The following is a 27,834-nucleotide window of genomic DNA, read 5'->3' on the forward strand; positions in this document are numbered from 1 at the left end:
CACCACGTGATATTACAGCACCACAATATAAACATATTGCTTTACTATCGTCTTCTTGGCTTGTAGTAAAATGTTTCCACACTTCACTTCTCTTTTTCCGCATCGCCATTGGTTAAAACAGTCTCGTTTTCAGAAATACGCATTCGCAATAATAAACATTTACGTTTAAAAACACAACACCTTCAGAATACTTCCATAGATTATATGATGTCAACAAAGACGCCAACAACAGGAAAGTTAGCCAACACTGAAGTTCGCAAACATTTGGTGCTAAAGCAACCGCTCTCTCCTTTTGGACGTTTTCATTATTTCTCACTATGATCGCTAGCGCTGCTAAACCTGATCGTAATCGTAACCACTTTAATTCTGTCTTATTATAAAGTTGGCAGTACAACTTTTATCTGTATGCAGGTATCTATGGTTCTTAGTTGCGTGTTTACAAAATAAATAGCGGCGGGAATGAATACTAAATTAAAATAGTGAGTGTGCGCCTAATTTTTTTTATTTAAAATCTGGCGTAAGATATGCGGCGAAATATGTCTACGAAATCTGACGAGAAAATAAAGGATGCGTAAAATACAACTTACATCGGTATCGGTATTTAAATAATCGGTGATAACGATTAATCGGTAAAATGTAATTATCGGCGATTATCGTTAATCGGTATCGGAATCGGTGCATCACTAATATATATATGATTTGAAGCATAAGATACAGTAATGCCTAAGACACTTTGTATTGAATAGCTATACAAAGATTGCAGGGACATTTCAGCTGTGCAGTAATGCAGTACCGTGTTGAAAGTTTTGTTTAAATTTTGATGTGACATAAATGTTTAGTATTTTAAATTATGTTTAATGTTCAATGTGTTTTTTTTTTTTACTCAAACAAATTAGTACCTTGTCTTAAAAGCTGTTGTAAATTCAATGATTATGGTCACATGGTACAGGTGTATATCAACATTTACTGTGAAACATTTATAAATCTATTCATGTAACGGAATATATGACCACGCCGTTACTACTATCATCCTCGCTACAGATGATCGTACCCTCTGATCCGAGGACTAGAGTGACCGAGTGCCACCATTCCTGGCGCGGACAAATGTTTTCATGTAAGAGAATATACGGCCGTGCCGTTACTGCTGTCGCCCGTCGCTGCGGGTAGACGTGCCCTCCCATTAGCCCGAGGACTAGGGAGCTCGAGTGCCACCTTTCCTGGCGCGGACAGTACAGCACAGGATCCCCAACTCTCGGCCCTCGTGAAGGTTGTTTCTGATGGCTGGCCTGTTTGAAAACAGTTGTTACCTGATTCCTGTAAAATGTTTTGGAGGTTAAAGCATTTGTTGGAAGTATTAGATGGCTTGATTTTTGTTGGGTTAAAAATATTTGTGTCTGCATCTCGGAGACCAGCCATGCTATCTATAATTCATGAAACTTACTTTGGGATCAGTAAATGTAAAGCCAGAGCCAGAGAGGCACTTTACTGGCCTAATATGTCCCAGGACATTGAAATACTTGTTGTTAGATGTGAAGTTTGTCAAACCTATCAAAGATGCAACACTAAGGAGCCGTTGTTGCCACATCCAATACCTGACCGGCCTTGGGCTCATTTGGGAATGGATATCTTACAGTTCGCAGGGAAGAATTTCTTAGTTGTCATCGATTACTACTCTAAATGGTTAGAAGTGAAACTTCTTACAGATAAATCATCAACTGAAGTAATCACACAGTTGGAACATGTTTTTGCTATTTTAGGTAGTCCAGATTTAATTGTCTCTGATAATGTGCCTTTCAACAGCTATGAATTTAAGAAGTTTGTGAATGTTGGAATTTTAAAGTTCAAAACACTAGTCCACACTACCCTCAGTCTAATGGGCTGGCTGAAAAAGCAGTGGATATTGCAAAGCGTATGTTACGGAAGGTATCAGGGTATAAAATCCCGTTATTTCTAGCACTACTGGAATACAGAAATAAATACTCCTATTCCTGGTATTCAACTGTCCCCAGCTCAAATGCTGTTGCACTGTCGATTGAAGTCCAAAATTCCCACTCAGATCTGCTTAAACCACACATTCATGCTGATGTTCCTGATAGATTACAGGCATGTCAGGAGAGTCAGAAGTTGTACTTTGATAGGGGTGCGAAAGCCCTCCCTGATTTGCATCCAAATCAGTTTGTTAGAGTTCAACAAGGTAATATGTGGAACCCAGCCACTATTGTTGGTAAATATGATACACCTCGCTCTTATTTGCTTAAGACATTAGGGTGGCACTGTCTACCGGAGAAACAGAAAACACTTAAGGATAGTATCTGGCTTTGTAAATAATGTGCCTTCAGGTTGTGTTACTGACTTGCCAAGAGACTGTGAAAGTGCTACTTCTATTATTGATCTGGGTTCTGCTTCCGTCAGTGGTAGTGAAGAAACAATGCTCGATTCATTGCCAACCCTTAGGCCAGGAAGGGCTATTAGAAGGCCTCGCTATTTAGAATATTATGTAAATTAGTTGTAGACATATGAAGATGTAAACAGTCACAGTTGCATGTGAGCTAATTGTAGTGTTTTGTATGTAAACTTGAAATGTAAACAGATACTGTTGTTGAGCCATGTAACTATGTGAACTGGTTGTAGCTTATTGGGTGTAAATTTTGTATGTAAACAGTCATTAGTGTCAATCCATATATAGTAAAGGAGATGTAAGATGTTATGTTGGCGACATGTTAACCAAATCCGGGCGGCCATGTTGAGTGGCTGGGAAAATGTAAAAGTGTAAGCTTGTACAAACGTGCAATTAAAGACTCAAGATGATAAAACTGCAGTGAACTTCTTATTTATAACAGAAAAGGGTTACAAAATCTAAATATGAAAACAGAGAGTACGTTTCTGTGTTTATTTAATATTAGCCTGTACACTGGAATAAAAATAATACACTCTGTTTCATGGTTCTAGCGCCACAAAAAATCACCTGGCGGGTTGCAAATGACCCACGGTTTGCGGGTTAAAGAGCACTGATTTAAGGAAACTGTATAGTCTGTGTTACTAGAGCTATGAAAATATTTAACTTGGTATATATAAAATTTAACACAAAAGTACTATGTGAAAATTTGGTCTGTGCTAGAACATGAGTGCACTTTTATATGTACCACCACTTATTTCAGCCAGAAAGAATTTGTTACTGTATCTGGTTGGTGGCATATTTTTATTATCTCTTTATTACCAGTCATAAAATATTCTTTATAATTAAGTGACATTCAAACCAGAAGATGTGAAATAACAATATCTTGTTTAAAAAAACTATTTTGGTTTTCGAGGTTGAGACATGTCGCAGTGGAAGTGCGTACTGATGTTTCGATCTGCATTGCAGTAGGCATCTTCAGGGTTGAAAATCAATCATGACAATGAATCTGGGTAGGACCAAGCTTCACCACATCATCAAGACTCCACCAGCCCATTGAATATACCTACGTTTCAGCCAAGTGCTCTACGAGAAAGAATACACCTTACTCAAAGTCAAACCTACTATAAACATACTTTATTGTCTTCACCTTCGGCAACATGTGGGCACAGTGGATAAAACCTCTACTAAACAGGCAGTCTCAGTCTTAACCAGATCATCAGGCAGACAAATCAAGGAATTCTCTGCACTACATACAAAGAAGGAAAACTCAAGCTTTGACACAAGTAAGGTCATTATTAATCTATTGAGCAAAGCACTCGACAATGACAGCATTTCCCTACTTACCTAAGAAATAAATTTTGCTGTAACACCGAAAATGCTACTGACAGATGATATCGGTCTATGGTGTTGAGACAGCCATTATATTTCAATTGCAGCTGCAGAAGATATTCTATCTGAAATAGTCAGATCATTATAAGAATGCCACGCTTGCTCCCTCTAACATCACAAGAGGAGAAAGGAAATCTTAAAGAACTGTGCAGGGATATGGATATCTGTGTCCTGAAAGCTGACAAGGGAAATGTTACCGTAATCCTCATCACTGAAGACTCTAAAACCAAAATCACCGATTTACTATCAGGTCCGATATGTCAAGCAACCAAACGCAACCCCATCAGACAGATTGAAATGATGACTAAGAAACTGATCATTAAATCATTTCTTCCAGAAGAAGTCACGAAATGGCTAATTGTCAAAGAAGGCAGAAAACTGTTATTCTATGGACTACCAAAATTCCATAAGCTAGACATTCCACTTCACCCTATTGTCAGCACAGTAGGATCTCCAACACTTCCTTTAGCCAGATATCCCAGCAAACTCATTAGCTCAGCTTTACTAAACCTGAAGTCCTACATTAAGAATGCAACCTATTTTAAAGTCAAGGCTGACATTCTTGTCAGTTTCAATGTAGTTTCATACATATTCACCAAAGTGCCAGTTTCAGAAACTGTTAACATTCTAAAGCACACCTTGGACAGAAAGAACCCTAGCTGCCAGGAAACCTTAACGCTAGTCGGACATTGTGTGACATTGGCAAACAATATGTAAAACAAGGCAAAACAGATTTTCTGTTAATGTTGAAACCAAAAGCATTGCAATAAAAAAAATACAAATAACAAAATAAGTGATCAACCCACCATCATCATCACCCCCACCCCTAGCAACCTTATGGCAGGGAAACTAAACAAAATATGAAACAAGTAAATGAAAGGCCAGCTGAAAGTAAGAAATGGATAACAAAAGAAAAAAATGCAAAGCACACTCCAAACAAGATAGACCCAGAAGCAAAATCAGAATGCCAGAAAACACAAAATATGAAGTACAGAAGAGGAATCATCCGTGCAAGATTTCATTAAATAAAAGCAAAAGCCAAAGTAGACAGCATACCCAAAGCAACAAAACTCAAGAATAGTACATACAACAAATGCTTGTGGATATTGAAGCTCAATAAAGTTCCCAACTTTTATTACAGAAACAAACCTCAGACAATAACAGTTGCTACACTCCATGATATTTACAGAAAGAGTAAAGAAATTCAAGAAGAAGAAGGATGATTAGAAATCAAGGACATAAGTCAAATGACTCAACCACAAAAACAAGATGGCAAAACAATTTGTGTAAAATAAACCCAGAAAAGAGTGCACTTCTTGCATTCACCAGAAAAACATAATTAGTACACAAATAAATTGTGCTTAGTGGACAACAGGTCTCCCAAGTCCAATCGGCCAAATTTTGGTGTACAAATGGATTCTATAAATAAATATTTATTAATTGTTATGATGCCGAAAAATATTCTAAATACTCAAACACATTACACCTAGCAAATAAGTCCCGAAGTCACTTGGTGTCAATGGTTTAAACCAAGGACATAGGTGTCCTTGGGATGGCTGCTAAAAATCATTGTAACCCATTTGTGGGCTGAATGCAGACAACTGTGGACACAGAAACTGTAAATAAATGCCCAAAACGAGGTTGATTACCGGCACAGCCCGGACCACAGCAGTAAAATTTGTTCCTTAGCACATTTTACTTATTGGTGTAAGCCACTTCCGAACGCGAATTAAATAGTCAGCATCGAGCAGAGAACTGGTGAGATGACGCCACAGCCTACCGCCATGCAGGGAAGAGGCAGGTGCGTCACCTTCCTGACCAATCACAACACAGTGGGAAATGCATGAGTTCAACTTTCCCATCATAAGAGTACATACAGAAATTGCCAGAAATCCTGGGCAGCTGAAAAATTGTCTAAGAAATTGGTGCCGCCAAGTCATGCACCTGTCCTTCGTCCTTTGTTTCACTCAAACAATAACTAATGTTCTATAAACATTATAAAAACTTCCACACAAATACAAGCATAAAACATGGGTATAAAAATACTATTGAAAATAAATACAAGACTGAAAAATGCAGTTACAGCAATAATAACCTAGCAAACTTGGGAAACTAGTAAAAATATAGTTAAACAGCTTTTCTATAAATGAAAAGTGATCAAAATTATTTACAAGACTGTTTATGTCACTAAAATACAATATCAAACTAGGTCACTATATCCTTGAACTTAACACAATCAGCTGATATACTTTTTATAACAAAAAAACCTCATGACATAAGAATACTCTGCAACGTTGGGTGGGCAGGGGTCTTTGTAACGTTACAAGGTGCACTAGGCAGAAGATAAAGGTCCCATGTATCAGGTAGTCCTGACCAAATTTGCACAGTGTCTGTGGGCAGTACTGAAATCAGTATTTGCACAGGGATTCAAGCAAAAAAAAAAAGATTACGGGCCTGTTCCATGAATGTACAATTGTACACGTTACAAATCAACAAGTACAAGGCCCTTTAAGTACAAGTTACATGTTAGAAGTGTTCCACAAAGAATTGTAACAAGTGTAAGAATAAAAGTACAACTGTACAAGTTGGCAATAATTATATCTGTTTTTGTTGCCATAACCTAAACACGGTGGTTTGGGAATAATTTTTTTTATTATTTTTGGTTGGTTTGTTTGATCTTGTCTTTGAATATATAAGCAAGTTTTCAATTTTAAATGATATAATGGACAAGAAGGACATTCTTTGTGCCATATTCGATAAATACACAAACAAGAGAAATCAAAAGCCTTGCTAACAATTATTTTTAAAAGGCATTTTAAAATTAAATATATCTATGAATTAATTTTAACACAAAAACCCTAACCTCACTAATCCAATAATGTATATTGATGACAGAATAGTACTGTACACCATTTCTTAGCCAGTGGAGAATGACACACTACTGACAGCTCCAGTTTTGCTGGTAAAGCTTTACTTCTCTGTTGGTGCGACAATGAAGTCTGTTCCTAAGTAGTGATTCCAGTTTTACGGCATGCATTCAAAATTGATTGTTAAATTTTAAAATACTTTCAAACTTAGTAATTCACGTGTGTTCTAAATACTCTTGTCTCACTTTCAAAACCACTTTTGTTGATAATGGCTTCTATATAGTCTATTGCCCCATCGTCTTTTGGTGTCACACTTTCAAAAGAAATTAATTTCTTTGTTAGCTTTATAGGGTCAGTTCTTCATATCAATCTTGATATACTGACATTACCATTAGGGTTCTGCGAATATTCGAAATTTCCGAATTTGAGTTCGAATTTTTTGATATTCGATTCGTCAATTCAAATCGAATACATTTTACAATAATTTGACTTGCAAAATCAATACACTAAGACATCCCCCCCCCCCCCCCCCATGTTTAAAAGAAATGTAAATGGACGATTACATCTTCCACTTACAAAAATTATACAGCGAAACCCCTTATTTACGTTACCGTTATTTACGTTTTCCCGTTATTTGAACCATTTTATTTCTGTCCCGTTTTAACCTCATTTGATGTAATGCAATAAATTCCCGTTGTTTATAACGCGCCTATTGCGTTACGCAGTTTACGCCGTTCGTTCTGATAAAATTGCTTACTAACTTAATTAATCCTATTACAAAGTAATCTGATGTATAAATTGTGTTTTAAAGACTTTTTAAAAGTTATAAACTTCATCTTTAACGTCTCGGGAGTCGCTTTATACCGCTTATAAAAACGTAAGCAGCGCCAGTTTGGTTGTGTTGATTCCTGTATTCGTGTATAGAGCGCGCGCAAGCAGTCGAAGATTTATAATGATAGCTCCCAGACTGCATGCACGCGCGCGCTCTGTCAGGAACCGAGTTAACAAGCACGATCGTTACGCGTATGGTTACAAATCACGTTCTTGTTACGGGTTCCTTTTTTTTTTTACGTTGAATAAAATGGTTTTATTGCATCACTTATTAATTTAAATTATTTGATGTGCTTTCGCAAAGTCTACTTTTTAAATAAACGTACTTTCCATTAATAGGTTTTGTTTTTATGGATTACTTTACTTATTTTTTTTGCATAATAGTAGCACCCACGGTCTCACATCTAATTTTCAAACTTGATTTGAGAATAAAATGTGCGATACTTAAGCGATAAAAATGGTAAATTTGTTATTTTTCTTTTGTACAACTTCCTTATGCTGTGATATTTTTATTAATATTTTTATCCTTGAAAGGCAAACATGCTAAATAAGGTAAGCTGTGATACTTTTTATGGTCTTTCCTTTATTTACACTTTCCCGCTTTTAAACTTTTTTACTTTGACCCCATGAAAAGTGGAAATAAGTTTTACTGGAAATAAGTTTTACTGTAAATAATGTTTTTTTTTTTTTTTTTTTTAATTTTTGAAAATCTCGTGCTTCTCAATATAGTCTCACTTTAATTTTAGTTACTTGATTTAAACTTTCAATTATGTGACAAGTTTTTCAAAGGTGGTATGTTAAAATTTTTTAATGATCTATGTTATTTTAATAAATATTCTCAAATTCGATTCGAAAAAAATTCAAAACTCGTGAATTTTTTTGAAATTCGATTCGATTTCGATTCGAACTGAAAAATCACAATTTGCAGATGTCTAATTACCATATTGTATACATTCTATGCAATATTTAAAACAAATTTTACAGCAAACTGAACAAGTTCTTATAAGGGAAGTAGCAGTAGACTATTGCCTGTCACTACCCTTGCCCTTGCTGTGACCTACTCACCAGTAACCAACAGGGGAAAGCAAAAGGCAGTAGCGTAAGGAAAGACTAGTATAAAGAGGGTTAGTTGAGATGTAAAACTTCAAAAAGCATAAAAGAACAACTTTAACAACAAGATATGCAACTGACAAAATGTTGCTCAGCAAATTTACTATCAACATGGAAATTAAAATCTTTACTCAACTTTAAATCATCACTAGGGACAATTGCAAGAATCGTACCAAGGGCAGCATTCACAGGTGGTGTCCCTCTTGTGCATATATCATACCAAACTTTGTTAGGAACAATATCATTACAAATCAACCTATCCACCATAAAATATTCGGACTGCAGTATTGCATGGTATACCAGTGACATAACTTTAATCATTTAAACTCTCCAAGTGAGTTAATCTCATTTAAAATGTAACACATATTCACATAGGATGATAGGTTACTGTTACAACTTTATATAAAATTATGCCCATTCATAAAATACCTTTAAGCATAAAAACAACGTGGTAAAATTTTCTCAATAATTTATAAAAATATCTCTAAAATTATGCAGTATGTATAAAATATATCACAACAGATTAAATATATATTGCAGCAAATTAATTTCATAAATATCTCCTAAGTGATAACCAAAATATTACCACCAACTTCACTCCACTATAACAATGTAATTGTTACACTCCAAAGACCCCTGGACTAGCTCAGATATTTCACGTTTTAGTCTTTGAAGGGTAACTCACGGGATACACTTGCATATTCGGATGCGAAAAACTGAGGTTATGTTTCCCTCAGAATATTAGTTATGGGCGATGTTGAATTTCAATGATGTCTCTCGTACACAAAAATGTTTTTCACTGTTTATTTATTTATACGTTACGAATTTACGAGACATTTGCCGCCATCTTGCTACCACAACATTTACAAGTTAAAACAGTATTTTCCTTACTCAAAATGAATAAGCTTCATTAATTTGAATCATACACTGACTGGCTGAAATTTGAATATTAAAAACAGTTCGTAGTTAAGTCCCGCAGTTGCACTCAACTTTTCGGTACAATGCCGAAAGACAATGTCCTCAGAAACAATGACGAATTTTACTAAGTCCTGTTTTGGGTGATTACCGACGACTGTAGTCACTAAATTCTAATAATGTACAAAAAAATAAAAATAAGGTTGATTATAAACCAGTGACGCCCGGACCACAGCCGCGAATTTGACTCTTTAAATCTTCATAATAATAATGTTTTGAGCCACCTACTCAACTACCCACCTCCTCAGCCGCTGTGCAGTAGATAACTAAAAAACCAAAACGACACACGGGTCTCAGGAGAGACCAAGAATTGCACCATGACGTAACTTTCGGCCAAAACAGCACAGTATCAAACACTCCCTCCCACCAGCCAATCACAGAACAAATTACAATACATGAAAAAACCCTGTACACACATAACTTTGGGTTTCCCTTGATCTGTCTCTTTTCAAATTCACATCAAAATCGGGGACTCCCAAAATATTTTCTCACGCTAGTTGCTCTGTCTCTGCCTAACACCGGATGCATCATTATCGTTTTATCACCTCGGCTTCACTGTGTCGACGCACGCCTTTCTTTCTCACTCTTAACTGCCACGCAACTAGCTCTCATGATTGCATCATCCCACAGACAAAATTACAAAAGAAAATACGTTACAGTGCATTTGCGCAAATAAACAAAATATATAAAGCTTAAAAACCATTTTAAAACACATAAAAACGTAATTATTTAGCAAGAATTCGGTAAATTTACAGTTACAGGGCTGTTTCATAATAAAGCAAATAGGCTTAAACTATGCACAAATATTAGAAACGGTAATTAATTGAGAGAGTACATTATAAAACATAAGCAAACATAAATATTAACCTGGAAAACAATTTATTATAAACGGTAAAATATTATCATTAAAGTTATTTGAAAAGATCAATTGTAAGTTTCAATGATTTTCCACATGTACCTCAGTTAGGTTATGATGCCTGAAAATTATTTAAACAACTTACATACTGTATTACTGTTAAACATATTATTCATAAAAACTTAAAGAAAAATTGGGGAAGGCACTTCCTGCAATGCTACATAATATTTTGAATATATTAATATTGAACACTAGAATACTTCTCTATAAATTACCTCTGCGGTAAATAATATGCACCTAAGAAGTGGATATTCTAGGTTTTGACCCAATATAGAATTGTTCGGGAAAAATATTAGTATAGGCTCTTTCCTGTTCAGCTTATTTATTACCTAACACAATTTCGCTGCGAAAAACTCACTATCAAGTTATCTACAGTTAAGAATTTTAAATACACATCTAGCATGCACTTGACACCATTACTCAGTTTTCTAATTTCCTGTGACAACTCATTCACCCAGAGTTCTGAATTACACACCTTTTATACCAGATGTACATTTGTTTACCTAAAAAAAAATTATAACCATTCAAAATTGTGTACTCTTAAAAACATGCCGTCTTTAATTCTCAACACACTTTCAATTTCATATCTTTAAAATTTTGGCTCGCTTAATTCTGGATTTAATAAATACAAAAAAATTAATAGGTGTGTAGAAGAAATACTCCTACTCTACTTTAAATGCTTTTTCTTTTCAAGTCACAATGCTAGTTGAAACTTTTAAAGTTATTTATTAACTTCGCTGATCCCAAATCAGGTTGTATTGCTGAAGCATGATTTACTGTCGCACCAATTCATTAATCCTGCCTCCATAATTTAATATGGAGAACTGGGATTCCACTGTTCCACAATTGAAACTGCTACATTCCCATAAACTGGCCAAAAAAAATATAACAAATGCTATTTTCTTGCTTCTCCTCTACTGCTCATAACCACGACCCACTTACGACTCTCTCTTGTCTTCCTCAAGACATGACGCCCGACCACACTGGGGCTCTTCCGCCTGCTCAGCACACCACCTGTCCAAATGCCACCCCAGCAACTGACACGGTAAGCAACAGGTGCACGCACTAACTCGTCCAGCATGTAGACAATGCATACAGAATAGCGTGTCACCACTCACCTCCTCTGGCTAGCTCAAATTAGTTGATGAGTGGAACATACAGGTTACAGGTCACGAAGAAAGAAGAAATATATATATAAATATATATATACAATGTTCAATGTATTACCTGGTTTTAATTATTCATTTAAAAATCATAAAATATTTAGCACAACAGAATACATAAAAATTAAATGTACTTAAAAAATATATATGACACTGAGCCATCGCCCGGCCACGGCCTGCTCGGCCCGCCGCCCGAACAACGATCGCTCGGCCTGGTGCTCGGACAGTGACTGATCTTACAGCCTTCCTTTCCTTTGTGCGGGCAGTGTCCTGGGCTCGCTGACGCAATTTTCAGCCAATCACAGCGCATAGCAACAGAAGCTCCCACGAAATGCTTACTTCTGTTCCCACGACGCAGTGATTTTGTCTCTTTCTCGCACTCCCGTGACCGTGACACACATGCCTAGCATGTGAAACAAAGCCTCGGTCGTGCAAAAACGAAGGAGAAACACGTCAGCACGCCTTCCCACACAAAGATGCCAGCAAAAAAATTACTTCAAAAATAAACTAATGAATTTTAAAAAATAAAAACAATAAGCCCGGAGAATTACGTTTACAATAACTTTTAAAAGGAAAAACTTTACATCTAACCCGAAATATGACAAAAAATTTATAACAAATTATTATTAATGAATTGCATCAGGAAGGCTGTAATCTGGGTTGTTACAAGTGCTCGACTCCTATGCACCAGACATAACAATTTCAACGCCGCTCTCATCCAAGAAAGGTGACTACCCGAAAGGATTATCACATCCGGATCAATATATTAATTTCCTTCATCGGAGGATGTATCCCAAATAGTAACAGTACTTTGATTAACAGGTAACGACAAAAGAAACAACTACTCAACATACTTTCACCTACCTTAAGAGCTAGGTTAAATTGTAATTATAGTTTACAATTTTGTTTGACACACATTTGTACTTTTCCTTCCAAACATGTGTGTACGAATTTAAAAATGTTTACAAGTTTTACATTACTTGTACATTTACTTGTAGGATAATTTATTTGTAACTTGTACTTTTGTGGAATAGGCCCCAGCTCTCAGTTGATTCCACCCCTGTAGATGCTGGCTGCAATGCAGAGTGAATGTTGGTACACACTACTGCTACAATAGTTTATCAGACAATGTTAGCGAAAGGCTACAATCTACTTTAAATATTGTATTCACTTTTAGCTGGCTTAAGTTGTTAATCAATTTTTGGGTTGTCTAATTTTCCGTGCATAATCTAGAAAGCATTTTTGTGTTTTTTTTATTTCTACTGCTATAGTGGTGTGTGTGGTACATTTTATCTGTGCGTTATTTTAAATGTTAGTTGTTCATAACAATACACTTAGTTAAAAGTTGTGTGTAGTGTTACCTATTTGTCATGCCTTTTTTATCGCCATCATGTGTGGGTTTATATTTGTATACATATCACTTCATTATCATGAATTGAAAATAATAGTGAAAAACACATTTTTAAAATTACATTTTTTAAAATATTTTCCATAATAAATTAGATTTTGACTCTGTATAAAAACGGTTCTCTGCTCACCTAGTGTTATGGTATTTAATTTTCAGAAATTAGTATCAGTGAACAAAGAAGTTCTCATCACGTTGAGGACCAATTTCGACAAACCAGAAATAATGAAAGAGCAATTCAAAAAGCTGCAGCGTAAGTATTGTTATTAGTTTTTTACTGTTTTTTTTGTTTTGCATCTAACAGTGTGTATTGAACATTTCACGTTGTTTGGAAACTCACCCAGATTATTTTAGTAGTTGATTTCTAAAAAAATTGAGGTATATTCCTAAGGGTAATATTTTTGTTTAAAAATCTGGTTCAAAATATTATTTCTTCAAAATATCGAGAACTGTTTTAGTTAAACTATGATTTCGGCGATAATGTTCTGTATAATGGATAACCTTGTTTTCAAAGTAGTTTGCAGTTAAAAGGGAAAGAAAGACAAGCAATAAAAAATATAATGCAACTGTGTTGTTATTCTTGAAGAAATACTAAGGAAGATGTGAAATATTAATAGACACTGGAGATCAGTCACTGTGTTTGAAAGTGAAGTCAGACTACAAAGAAAATCCATAAATCTCATTTTAATGAATGATTCTAAAGAGAGATTTTTTTTAATTACATGTATTCTAGAGCTGATACTATAGTATTTTTTCTCATTGTATGCGATAGGATTCCTCACAGTAGTCAATTTTTTTTTATTATTTTAAATGATCATCCCTGTCAAATTCTTTGTAAAGAATATACAAAAATGTTATTGTTAAAGCCAAACCAATAGCTGGCCCGCTTTGCTGTCTCGTGATACATCTCCAGCTGGGTACTTGATATGTTTCACTTAGAAAGTCTAGATCTACAAAATATTTCCTCTATGTGCTTGTATGGTTGATTCACAGGGTGATTATAACAATGTCAGTGCTGTGTATGCAGCCACTAGATAAAATAATTTTTTCAAGACCCCCTTTCCCACGTTCATAAGCTTCTGAATTCGCCCACTGTATGCAGTGCTCATATTTAATATTTATTATATTATGATTCATCTCTTAACTGACTAGAGAAATGTGTGTTGTATAAATAAAGGTAACTAGGTACAAAATCCTTTAACAGTTCTTACCAACAACAGCATTGAGTGCAATGTTTTATTGATACTTACTGTAGCTTTTAGTCAGTTTTAGTGTCCTAATTGGTTGATTCTTCAACACATTGTAGATAAGCCAACTACTATAATAATTTATATCCCCCGGACAGTCGAATTATCATAAGATATCCACATTTTGGAAAGTCTGGGAAGTTAAAACTAGTGAGAGAAAGTCAGGCAATTTACTTAAAATCCTGGAAAAGTCATGGAAATTCTCAAGTGGAAGAATGGGGGAAATATCTGCTATAACCCAAACTGTGAAAACATTTTTGAAGTAAAACATTTTTGCTGAGGGGGGACAACAATTTTCTAGCGTTATGAACATTCCAATCGCACGAGGGAAAATCGCTAGGTATGTGGTGGGGGAACCAGGAGAGGAGGAGAATAGTTAGGTACTTGATGGAGGACCGGTAGAGAGACACAGGGAAAGGTAGAAATGACACAGTATTCTTGCACACTTGCACGCTTGCACTTGTGCTCTTGCCACCTTGCCCACTTGTGCAGTCGAGCATTTGCACACTTGCGCTTGTGTGCACTCGCATATGATTGGTTGTTTTTTGGAGGTGGCATGTCTAGCTATCACCACTCCGGGGCCGTTGGTGTGGTTAGTGATCACTGGAGCAGCCTGGTGCGGGCTCCACGTAGTGGCGTGCGGCTCAGGTTTAACTATACAATGCTGTAGGGATAGGCGGGTCATAGCAGTAGGGACCCGCCTGCACCTGACACCAGCCCAATTTAAGGGAGTATTTGGTCAAAGGGCAACACCTTGAGCTTATTATTGTGCACCGTACCGTGGGCTATATTTGCACGAAAGTATTGTTATTTCATATACATATTATTATGTTAGTTACTTGTGTAAATCAGTATTGTTAAACAGTGTTATGTGAGTATTGTTTTAGCTGGTATAATGCTTTTCATGCTTTAGTTTGAAATGGGTAATTATTTGTCACAAATTAATATTTGATTAACTAAATCACACACAGTATTATAATTACGAGCCCATGAGCATGTAAATATGTCAGGTCCAACTAAGAGGCATGAATATTTCTCGATCTGAGTGTAGCTGTGAGTGACTGTGGCTCAACAAAGTAGCATTGAGCTAGGTCTGGTTCGTATGCCATGTTGTCACTTTACATGCCAGATACCTACATCAGACTCCATATGCCCATATGGATAATTAGTTAAGCTGCATAAACTACATAATTATCGTCAAGCTTCAAGGTTAAGAATTATTTAAAATCAAATTTAATTTTACTTTGTGCAAGTTTGTTTTAAATGTACGAGAAAAACAATTTTAGTATTTTTTTTTCAAGAATCTACAATTTATTTTTGTGTGGAAAAGAGTTATTTCATTTGAGATCATACCCGCATCCTTACTATTCTCAATTATTATTTCTTGTTCTTTAAAAAAATACAAATAATTTATCTCTATCTATACCTAATAAGCAAGAAGTTTAACTTCTGTCGCGTGTGGACTCTACACTTACTTTTTTTTTTCAGGTTGAATTTTAGTTTGTTTGAATTTTCATATTTATTGTATGATTCTGGTTTCAAAGTAAGTATGATGACTGCAATCATGTGAAGTATCTATAATGTCTATTAACAGTGTGTTACATTGCAAGATTTTGCAACCCTCAGTTGAAGTTAAATTTTAGTAGATTCAGTACCATGTGTACAGATGTTTGGTTAATGTAAAGTAATGTTAAGTAATGTAAATATAAAAATAAATAAAGAGAGTGGAGAGAGAGCTAGGCCTACTATAAGATAGTGGAGGCTGGATTTTCTTTATTTCTTGCTGAAAAATACAAAATAAGTAATTATTTCAAAAAATTTGTCCAAGAAATTTTTGAATTTTGGTCTGGTAAAGTCAGGGAAATTTTATTACAGCTGTGTGGACACCCTGCAGGAGGAGTATATTGCATTATGTGTCATCTTATTTTTATGTGCAGCTGTTTCAAACCAAAACTTTAAGTTGGAAATATACATGACACAATCATTTCACATTCATGTTGAGATGAATCACAGATTAAAGTAAAGCAAGTGGGTATACTAACCTTCTAGCAGCCCATAAACCTCTGCCATTTAAGAAACATTGGTCATGTTCTTTATTAATTCTGAATAGCTCTTATTTGTGCACCCATGTTACAGCCTGATTTTTAAAAATGTGTCGTGTCTCACAAGTTGATGTGTGATATTTTTCTGTTATTTGTAGATGTTGACAATGTTCTCCAGAGGATGACAATCGTTGGTGTCATATTGTGTTTTCGACAGCTGGCCCAGAGTGCATTGGTTGATGTTTTGGAAGAAAGGATACCTTTTCTTTTGAGCTCAATCCTCGACTTTCGGCATCATCTGCCTAATGGAGATCAAATGGTAATATTAATTTATGTTTTTGTCTGATTGTAAAGTCTCTCTACAATTGTCTTCTACAATTTTTTTGTGACTGCTGTTTTGCCTAATGTTAGCCTGTATCTGCTACTACCTTTTGGCTATGCTACTGTATATTCCTTATTGTCTTGAGTTAATGGTGTAAATTTAATTTTTAACATTTGTCAGCAAATTTCTGGTTGTCAATAATGTTTGAAAATAGTTAGTAAACTGATTTAAAATACAAAGAAATTTTTTGTTAGCTGTTTTATCACAGAATTATTTTTATTTAAAACCACTTTTTTCCTTGTTGATATATTTGTGTCTTATCTGAAACCATTCAACAGATATACACAGAATTATATTTGATCCTTTAAAACTTTAAAGTCATCTTCTTTAAATTATCTTTCACAGTCAACATTTTGTTATATTCAGCACCTTTATTCATACTGCCAAATAAAATATACACATGTCCATTGAAATATGCTTGTATCATGAGTGATTATTACTTATCATGGGTTTTAAATTTTTTGGCCTTTGATGTGTTTTTTCTTCAATCCTTGTTATATACCAATTGCCAGTTTGAGCTATATATATTTTACCATATGACGAAAACATTTTGTACGCTTTAACTAATCTTACTTTTAGAGCCTTAACTTTAACGTATGCACATAATCTTACATATTTCTTCTATATATTTGTAGTTTATGCTGTGAATATTATGTCATGTTTTGTGGGAAGTAAACTTTTTGTTTGGAGACTCCTTTCATGTAAGACATCAGGCCTTTGTTTAGAAGTCTTTGGTTGTTCTTCTGCTCTCGTATGGTGTTTATTTCAACATTTGAGTAACCTTTATTTTGAAGGACACGTGTCAGACAGTTTAGCCCTCCCTCAAGATCGTCTTTCTCGTAAATTACTTATACATGACCTGAGATGTCAAAAGGATGTTTGTGGTAATCTGTGAGACTATTTTTTGTAGGTTCGAGGGTTCAGCTTAACCAGCTGCATAAACGTTATGAACAGCGTATGTGAATAAGTTGTAAAATGAGTAAGAAATATGATCTTATACTTGGTGACTTAATCTGCCTTGAGTAGACTGGAGAAATATGCATACCTTTATATTTTACATATACCTTTATATTTTGCATAGGCTTTAAGTTTATAATCATAAGCTCAAGGTGTTGAGTAACTTCGTTTAATGTATGGATTTATCCAAGTACATCATCATTCAGGCCTCTAAGAAATTATTGGACTTCTGTTTTACTTATTGGCAATGTTGTTCTGTTAAAAAAAGCTATTGATCAGTTGGTTAAAGAAGATTTATTGCATCCAGCCATTGAAAATATTATCAACATAGATTTACCAATCCCTCACTTAGCACGACTAATTCGTGCCTAAAAATTTTCGTGTTATCCGAAATCACATATGTATTCTGAAGCATTGGTCTCCATAAATAGCAAGGCTAATTTACTTAATTTGTTACGTAATATAAATGTGTTGAATAACACTCAATGATAAATATATTACACCATTTATATTTATAAGCCTACCATTGAATACTTTTTTATGACAAATACGACACCGTGTAACAGGAGATAGTTATCATCAGTTGGCTGGTTGACTTGCCCGCCCGAGCGTGACCTTCATCTCACGTCACGTACCTTACCGCAAACTTTCCAAACCATCCTTTACTGGCAGTGAAACCGATATTACTGTCTGGATATTTACATTTTAATTTTTCAAAATTTAAAGTGCTTATTTGTGTATCACCGCTTGGTTCACATCAGTCCTGTCAGGCCCGTGATTTTTTTTCATTGCACCATTCATTTAACAACCTTTTGCATGTGAATCATCTGTTCATTTCTGTTACGGTATCTAATGTCAAATATATTCCCGCTAGCACTACCAATAGTTGAAGACTTATATAAACGTTTGATAGAGTCTTAATTTTGTACGTTTGTGCGCACAGTTGACTTGCTTAAAACTAAAGTGCGACCAACATAAATGTGGCCTTCATGACATTCTGCATGCCGTAATACTTCTAGTTTTGTCTCAAATTTTTTGTCTTAAATATGATGCATTATGCTCTCACTTGGAAGCCATGATTTCACTATATTTCCAACTGCAGCTGCTTGCACACGTACGTTACCGGCAGACAAATGGGCAGACGTTGTTTGTGTTTGTGCGAGTTCCTTGCCACTGGCTAGACTGAGTTCATCACGGCTCGGTCTGTGGTCGGGCGACAACGGTACAGTATGGTGGCATATGTACGGACGTAAAAACATTTGGTCTTGTACACCCCATAAACGCAACTTAACTGGCCATATCTGATGTTTGTACAACAGCTGATAGCGTATTCAGACTTGTGCGTGCATCTCTTCCTCCCTTGTATGGCTATCTGTATGCCACGGAACATCTGTTGTTTACAGAGTTGAAGCGGACTTCGTGGTATCATGCCAGACCTTTTTTTTTTGCTGTGTTGATTTCGTGCTAACTGAAATTTACAGATGTGGTATTCAAGACTGGGGCACTAAAATTAACATTGCACTAAATGAATTTGCGCATTCTGAAGACGTGCTAAGTGAGGGATTTGTGTATATTAATTAGCAAGAATAATATATCCTCTCCCTTTAGAAACTTCAAAGACAGTGACAATAATGGCTTGTTTAATGCTATTAAAGAGCAGGACTGGTCTGATTTTCATAATATAGGTGACGTACATCCAATGCTTGATTATTTAACAGATATAATGAGAGAATTTATACCTGCAAACTTTTATGGTTTGACAGTTAAATTTCCAGGAAGGTAAGGTTTCTTACGGTTTTACGGTCGGAAGCAATTTTTTATTGGTTGGACAGTTTAGCACTGGTTCTTTATCAACATATTTGTATTGTGTTGACGTCTGTGCAGACGAGATAAGTGTTTCTGAAAGCTGCATTCTAACCCTCATGCCTAGTGTCTTTGTTGTGAGATGATTGTGTTTTGTTGCTCGGCAAGACTTACTACTTTACTTCTTAATATTGGTTGTTATTTTTGTCTTATTGGACATTAATTTTCACTATATTTCATTTTATTAGTTGTCAGCTTGGGGTCGCTGCAGTAAGAGTAACTATGTGAAGAAAATATGTTGGCTGAGAGGTTTGATAAACAAACTATAATTTAATTAAGAACTGAGGATTTTGAGGTATCAGTAATGTGAAACTTTTTGAATTTTTTTTCTATTCCAAAGATGTTTGTATTAAGGATAAAATTTCAATTTTTATATCAATTTTTACTGATTTTTTTTAAAAACGTGACTTACATTTTTTTGGTTCTGAAGTATAAGTTTGCCTACAATTTTTTTTGCACTAAAGTTTGTTTTGGTACATTTTGCCAATATGTGTTACCATAAAAATTAAAAAAATATATATTATTTCTGCATGTTTTTACCCCCCGCGCCTCCTTTTATTTACCTGAAAGGTTTATTTTTGTAAAGATCCTAAATTTTTTAGGTGCGAGAGCTTAAACAAATGTGCTGTACACATGTGTTGATTTCAGCGATGAAATGAGTTAGAATAAATAAAGATTGCAAAGAATTTAAATATACTGACACAGCTAGTTAATGTTTTGTGTATTAGGCTAATTATTTTTACATACCAAGTTTGCAGATTCAAATCTAAGTCCAAATTCATGTAAATAGTCAGTTTCTTAGATCTATATGTAATATTTATATTAGTGATGGGTCGAGTCACCCTATTTCAGCATCGAGTCGAGTTCGAGTTAAACAAAGAAATTTATCTTCGAGTCGAGCTCGAGTCGAACTCATAGAAATTTGTCTTCGAGTTGAACTCGAGCCAAACTCATGGAAATTTATCAAGGTTCAAGTGGCAGAATGATGAGCGAAATAAATATAAGTTAAATATTTCTCAATATAATATAATTATTGAAGGTTGCACTACACATTTTGATTTTTTGTCTTTTTTTTTTATCTTCATACTGACACTTAAGTAAAAATGCACATCCAAGTGACGAATCAGACTTGAAGTTGTTGATGACGGAGTGTTGTAAATTTTTTTGCAGCACTTGAATCTAGCTGTCTGATGATCAATTTTTTCAAAAAATTCCCAAATCTCTGCTCTTGATTTCTGTTAGTCACTTTGTAACGTCCCAAGCCGTACAAACATATCCATTCCACTAATACTAAACCGTTTATGATTAATACGACGCCGGCGACGCAAACATTACTTTCAAGTTTAAACATAAACATCAACAGCCTCAATTTTCCGTTCGGCCATGGAAAACTGGTTGGAGATTTCAATTATTGTTGATATCGATTTGCCAAAGTGGCAACATTCCCTGGCTGTAAGATGACTTACGTAGGCCATTGGCCCAGAGTTAAAATGGAGGCTATCTAGTGTTTAGTAGTAAATATTATTTACTTCCAAAGCTGCCCAAATATTAACGATGTTCGCGGTCTTGTTCATGACTGAATCTAGAGAACATTTTTTAATTCCGTTATAGTTAAATAAAGGTATTTTGTTGGAATTAGAAATATTAAGTGCATATTGAATGATGGGATGCACTGTTTGCGGTTATACACGATCGAAAATAAATAATATTCCGACCTTATTTTCAAGGTTTTCAGTGTTGGATCAGAGGTTTTCCACTAGGTAGGCCTAAATAATACATTTTATTTTATTTTAAAGTCCATGGTTTCAGATAAGTACCTTCACGATTGGAAAATGTGCAACATTATGGTCGAGCCAAAAACTAAACTTTGACGAGACTCGAGGACACGATCTTAATCAACTCGGTTTTCGAGTCGAGTTTAGTTTCGCCGGCTCGACTCGACTCGCTCGATTTTTCGAGTCTCGACCCATCACTAATTTATATTTATTTACAAAAATATTTATGTTTGAAAGACAGAATTGGTTGTGTTTCACATTCATTAACACTAAAAGTAAATTAGCCTATGTAGCCTATGTCTAACGAATTTCTGGAAAACCTTTTAAACTCTCATTACGATATTATTTGTTTAACAGAAACCTGGCTCAACGATAACAACATAAATTCTCACTATTTCACAGACCAGTATATAGGTTTTAGAAATGATGTAAATCCTCAACTTACACTGAAAAATAGAGGGGGTGGTGTGATTTCAGCCTTTAACAAAACCAAATTTTATCAGTGTTACCTGTTTACATTTACGACTTTCCCGGTATTGAAGCTATCTGGATCAAGGTAAAAACATCTCCTGCAACAACTTTTATCATCGGAACTATCTACCTAGCCCCGGACATCTCGCCGAATAAATATCTTGAGTACCTTGAACACTTGGAAGAAAAACTATCTACCACTCAAGAAGATATTTTAATTCTTGGTGATTTTAATGTTCCAGGTATTGATTGGCTCACTCGGCACTCTTCAAACATTACTCATTCACATGTCAAATCCAAAGCCAATTACCTTCTCAATTTTGTGTCTACATTGGGTCTGACCCAATATAATCACACCCAACCTTGCAAAAATCTTCTCGATTTATGCTTAACAAATCTATCTCAGTGTACAGTAACGCAAGCCTCTGAAATACTTACCAAAGAAGATCTGTATCATCCAGCTCTAAACATTAACATTGAAATTTATTCTAGCTCAAGAAGTGTTAATCCTCCCTACAGAAATTACAAGGACGGTAATTTTTTAGGTCTTTTAACTCCATAAAAAATTATGACTGGTCTCATTTCTATGAATCAACCAATGTTAATCATCAGGTGGATGTTTTAACAAATTGTATTACTGACAATATGAACACATTTATACCACTAATTTCTAAAAATTACCCAAATATCCATTATGGTTTTCTAATGACTTAATTCAAGCATTAAAATCAAAAAAACATTTTCACAAACTTTATAAACAATCTAACAATCCTTATTATTATTTACAGTTTTCACATTTTCGCAAAATGGCAAAATCTTATATAAAACGTGATGAAATTAATTGGATCCGCTCTACTAATAACAACATCAAGAACAATCCAAAGAAATTCTGGAAGTATGTTAAATTAATGAAAGATGGTTACTATGAACAATATTCTTTAAAAATCAATGATGATATTTGTGATGATCCAACTGTTTTATCTAATGTTTTTGCACAATATTTTTCCAGTGTCTACAAGACTTCAACAAATAATGTGATGTCTTCAAACATGTCCTCGGATTCTGTTTCTATGTCCTACATTTCTGAATCCCTTATTCTATGGGGCATCAAGGCTCTCAAGTCATCCAAATCCACCGGCCCAGATGGCATCCCTAATTTTATCTTAAAAGGCTGTTCGTACTTATTAGTTCCTCTTTTTTATCATATATTTAACACCAGTTTGCATTCTCAAATTTTCCCTGACAAATGGAAAATAGCAAAGGTCATTCAGATACACAAACATGGCTCTAAATTGATTGTGTCAAACTATAGACCAATATCTTTACTTAATGGCTTCGCAAAAATATTTGAAAAAATTATACACAAAGTTTTAAATTTTCAACTTCAAAATAAATTATCAGCCAGTCAGCATGGTTTCAGATCTGGAATGTTCACCACTACTAACCTAATTACTTTTCTTAACCCAATCCATTATGTAGTTACTAACAGAGGTCAGGCAGATGCCTGTTATTTTGATCTAGCCAAAGTTTTCGATACAGTAAACCATTCGCTACTTTTAAAAAAACTATCAGACTTTGGTTTTTGTACTAAATTCTTGAACTGGTTTTCTAGCTATCTCAATAATAGATATTTTTTTGTATCTGTCAATAACCATAAATCCTCTTTACACCATGCTAGTTCTGGAGTACCACAAGGTGCCACTCTCTCACCTCTCCTCTTCAATATATTTATAAATGACATTACCATGGTCCTTAATTACTCAACTGGTGTACTCTTTGCTGATGATCTGAAAATCTCTAAAATAATATCTACAGTCAATGATTGCGCTCTTCTACAAAGGGACATTAATGAAATCAATAATTGGTGTCTTCTAAACTTGGTCAATCTTAACGATAATAAAACTAAGGTAATATCCTTTACTAGGAAATATAACCCTATAGTTTATAATTACATTCTGAATAATAACCCAATCTCAAAAACTTTCATTATAAAAGACCTTGGTGTCTTTCTAGATTCAAAATTATTTTTTCATAAACAAATCGACTACTTAAACTCCATTTCAAAAAGAACATTTGCTATTATAAAATATATCACTCATTATGCTACCAATTCCGATTCAATTATTTCTCTTTACTTGGCATTAATTCGATCTAAATTAGAATACTGTTCAACTATCTGGAATGACATTGGGTCGACTGATATTGAGAAACTAGAAAATTTACAAAACAAATTGTCTCAACTAATAATTCATAGAGGTTTTCCGCATCCCAATCTTATTCCTCTAGCAGACCGTAGAGCCTATTTGGACTAACATTTATAACTATAAAATTAAATGTAGCTATATTCTTGAGAACACCAGATTGAGAATCCCCCAATTCAATTCTCGCCTCTTTTCTAGTTTATGTACTATTTATAACAAGAATGATCTTATTTATAGACTCGTTACAAACTATAATAGACACAACACCAAGTCAAATTAATTGTGAACAAAGCTACGTTTTAAAGTATTTAATGTAATTTATGTCCTCATACTAATTATAGTTAGTATTTTTTCTCTTTCACGTTTACATTATTGTACTCTATTAAATTTTATGTTTGCTGCTTACTACCTTACTACTTTGTACTAATTATTATTTTAAGTATTATATTTGTATTTGTCCTTGTGTCGCTGTTTGTATGGATGTCTTGTCCTTTGTTTCTTGTTTCTTTATGTATTTGTGTATATTTTGTATACGTCGTGCCCACCACTAAAGTCCCCGGACTGTTGGTGCGCATGTAACAAATTCAAATAAAATAAATAAAAATAAAAACAATTGTGTCTTGAATTGTACTCATTATGCAAAATTTGCCAGCTATGATTTACGCTAATTATATTTTCCAAACATTTTACTAACAGGGACTTTAAAAAGTTGGCAGAACTTTTATATTAACTTTTTCATACCGGTAACTTGTACAGACATTAAAATTGAAAATCACTATCATATATTAAATAATTATAATATTAACTTAAATTAGTAGGTACTGTGCTTTTTTTCTGTATATCGTAAAAAGGCTAAGTACTTTATTGTTCATGATGAAAAAATTGGCTCAAAATGTAAACAATAAAATTAAGAACAAACCGATAAACATACTGGAGTTATGTGAAAATTATGAGAAATGGATATGAACAGATACTGTCCATGAAGATAAATGGTACAGCCACTAATGATCTTTTACTTATTACTAACAGTTTTGCAAGTTATTTTCTAGCATTGATTTTTCCCCTACAAATAATCCTAATCTCTCAATATCTAATGCATCTGATTTTTACCTGTCAGTATTTACTATTACAGAGTGTCTTGTACTTGGGGCATCAAATCTTTAAAATCTACAATGTCTACAGGACCTGATCGTATTCCAGAAAAAAGTATGTTCCATGCTCATGGTGCCTCCTCACAGTATATTTTTAAGTACAGCATTTGTTGCAGTGTATACCCTAGTAAGTGGAAAATAGCTAAGGTAATTCCTATATGTAAGAAGTGCAGCGAACTAGATATTTGAAATGATAGGCTCATATTAAAAATCATTGTTTTAACATTTACAAAAATAGGCAGGCCCTCAGATTATTAACATGATTTTAGAATTGGTTAAACAAACACTACTAACCTTCTAACTTTTCTCAACCCTTTTTATTCTGAAGTGTCAATATGTGGTCAGATAGATACTTACTTTTTTGATTTAGCAAAAGCTTTTTACACAATTAATTACCACAGTTGCTTGAAAAATTATCTGATATTGTATTAACAGGCAAATACTTACAAAATGGTTATAGCTACTTGGAAGAGAAAGGTTTCTGTGTTTCAATTAATAAGAATGACTACGATATACAAGTTGCTAGCACTGGGGTCCATGGGAGGTACCTCATCGCCTCTTCTATTCATATTTTTATTGACAATATTATTAAAGTGTTAAACCATACTGTTGATCTATTTGCAGATGATTTAAACATTTACAGGAAAATTACTAGTTTATATGACTATTAGTTGCTACAAAATTATTATATTATATTATACAATTGTTGAATGTTATGATTAAAATTTACTCTGTCATGAAAAACTTTCTAAAATACCCTTTTATAGAAAAATTCATTTTATTGTTTTTAAATATAAATTACTAAATCGATCAATTATGAAAACCAGATTGTTTAAAGATCTAACTGAACTTGTTTGTAAATTACTTTTTCCTCACCACATTAAATCCATTATAGCAAATGCCAATAGAAAACTTGTCTCTTTTAAATGTATTACTTATAATGCATCTAATAGATGTGAATTAAAATTATTCAAGCAACAGAGATATCTGCTCTTTGTGGCAGCTGGAAGATGACTGGCGGCAGAATGGTGGTGGTTTGTACCAAGGGTGTGTTGCGGTGCTGGTGTGTCGATGGTTACAAATTACTTGATTACAAAATAATAGTAAACTAAAATAGGAGTCAAACATAATATACAACTTAATCCTTACATTTAATAATACACAAACCATTACAGAAATGTATAAACAAAAACCACTTAATGAAACAGGGTAATTTGTGTGGTGCTGTCTGAAAGTTAGTAGGAAGATTGTTAATGTAAGTGTTATATAACACTTTTGTTATTGTTAAAGAAATAAGTATATGAAAACCTTGAAAACGTATAAAAAAAAAAAAGCAGCACTAAATAATGCTGCTGATGCACGCACATTGCTGCCAACCAGCTGGGTTTGCCATCTTGCTGTTGAAACAGCCACCCATACACATGCAGAGGTTGACGCATCAGGAACATGACACGACGCATCAGACTGGAGGACAGGGCATTAGTAACGTGAATTCACTTGATTTGTGTGCTTTAGGATTCATAGTATTCATCTACGGTGTAGGTAGTTACTGAAATTCAATAGTCTCTTTACCCAGGGTGTCCACATTCTGGAAAGTCAAGGAATTTACTTCATAACTGGGGAAAGTTATGGACATTCCTCAGTTATAGTAATTTGAGAGGGAAATGTCATGCCTTGATAGGCCTTTACCAAGACTTTGAACACATTTTTTTTTCCAGATGGTATTTGAATGCATAGTCACACACACTGTAAAATGGCATATGCAAGGTTCTGTTTAAACTAGTAGGCTATAGCTATAGGGATGGTGGAGGATGGTTGGACTGTCTTTATTTCTTTCAGAAAATTGCAAAATTTGAATATTTTTTTTAAATTTTGGTAATGGAAAGTCATGCAAAAGTCAGTGGAAGTTTTTCTACAGATTTATGTAGACACCGGAAAGGTGCTGCTTCTTGACTGGCTGTTGCTCTTAGTTCTTCTAAATCTGTTGATAAGTGTTTTTATTTATTTTGATGTACTCAAATGAGTGTTTTCATTTTTTGCAGGTTGTTAGTGAAATGGCTTCTGCAGCTGGATTGAATTGTAAAGTTGATCCAACATTAGTGGCAGCCTTGAGAAACCAGAAAAATGGTGTGTATACATTAATTTTTTTAATAATTTATAAGTTGAGTCTGACCTAAATATAACAATAAAGTTTAATGCTTCATGAAATCCACATTTCTACAATCACTGCTGTAGAGTTACTATGTAATTAAGAACATTAGTTAAATTCAAATTGTTTGTCAATTTATAAATGCTTTATTTCTTTCAACTTACTCTTAGTAACTAGGTTTAGATTAAATATTTTATTTAAATATTACTAATGGTTGTTCTACTCAATAATACCTTAATCTAGCGATAATGAGGAATGACATTTTGTCATATTAATGTTTTTCATTTGATACCTATTTGTGGAATTGTTGCATTATGTTTTATTTAGGGATTGTGTTAAGCAAAAGTGTTTGTCAATTACTATTCACCAAACGTATTGTTTCATAAGAAATAGTTACTTAAAGACTACAAATACCTTGGATCAATATGTTAAGGTTCCATACATCTTATCAAATTAGAAACTTTATCTTGTATTCATTTTTTTATGTAATGGATATTTTATTCTGTGATCTTAAAAGTTTTATTTAACTATTACTCTAAAAG

At 34.2% G+C, this 27,834-nt stretch overlaps 1 protein-coding gene across 1 annotated transcript in view; it reads left to right on the forward strand.

Moving 5' to 3' along the window:
- Positions 1 to 27,834, forward strand: part of LOC134529517 (membrane-associated protein Hem) — a 131,435-nt gene that overhangs the window by 91,976 nt on the left and 11,625 nt on the right. Inside the window, exons 18-20 of the mRNA XM_063363686.1 lie at positions 13,214 to 13,307; positions 16,502 to 16,662; positions 27,186 to 27,270. Coding sequence (XP_063219756.1) covers positions 13,214 to 13,307; positions 16,502 to 16,662; positions 27,186 to 27,270 — 340 coding nt within the window. The remainder of the gene's footprint in view (positions 1 to 13,213; positions 13,308 to 16,501; positions 16,663 to 27,185; positions 27,271 to 27,834) is intronic.

The sequence above is a fragment of the Bacillus rossius genome, chromosome 2 (genome assembly GCF_032445375.1).
Source record: "Bacillus rossius redtenbacheri isolate Brsri chromosome 2, Brsri_v3, whole genome shotgun sequence".
Classification (NCBI taxonomy): Eukaryota; Metazoa; Arthropoda; class Insecta; order Phasmatodea; family Bacillidae; genus Bacillus; species Bacillus rossius.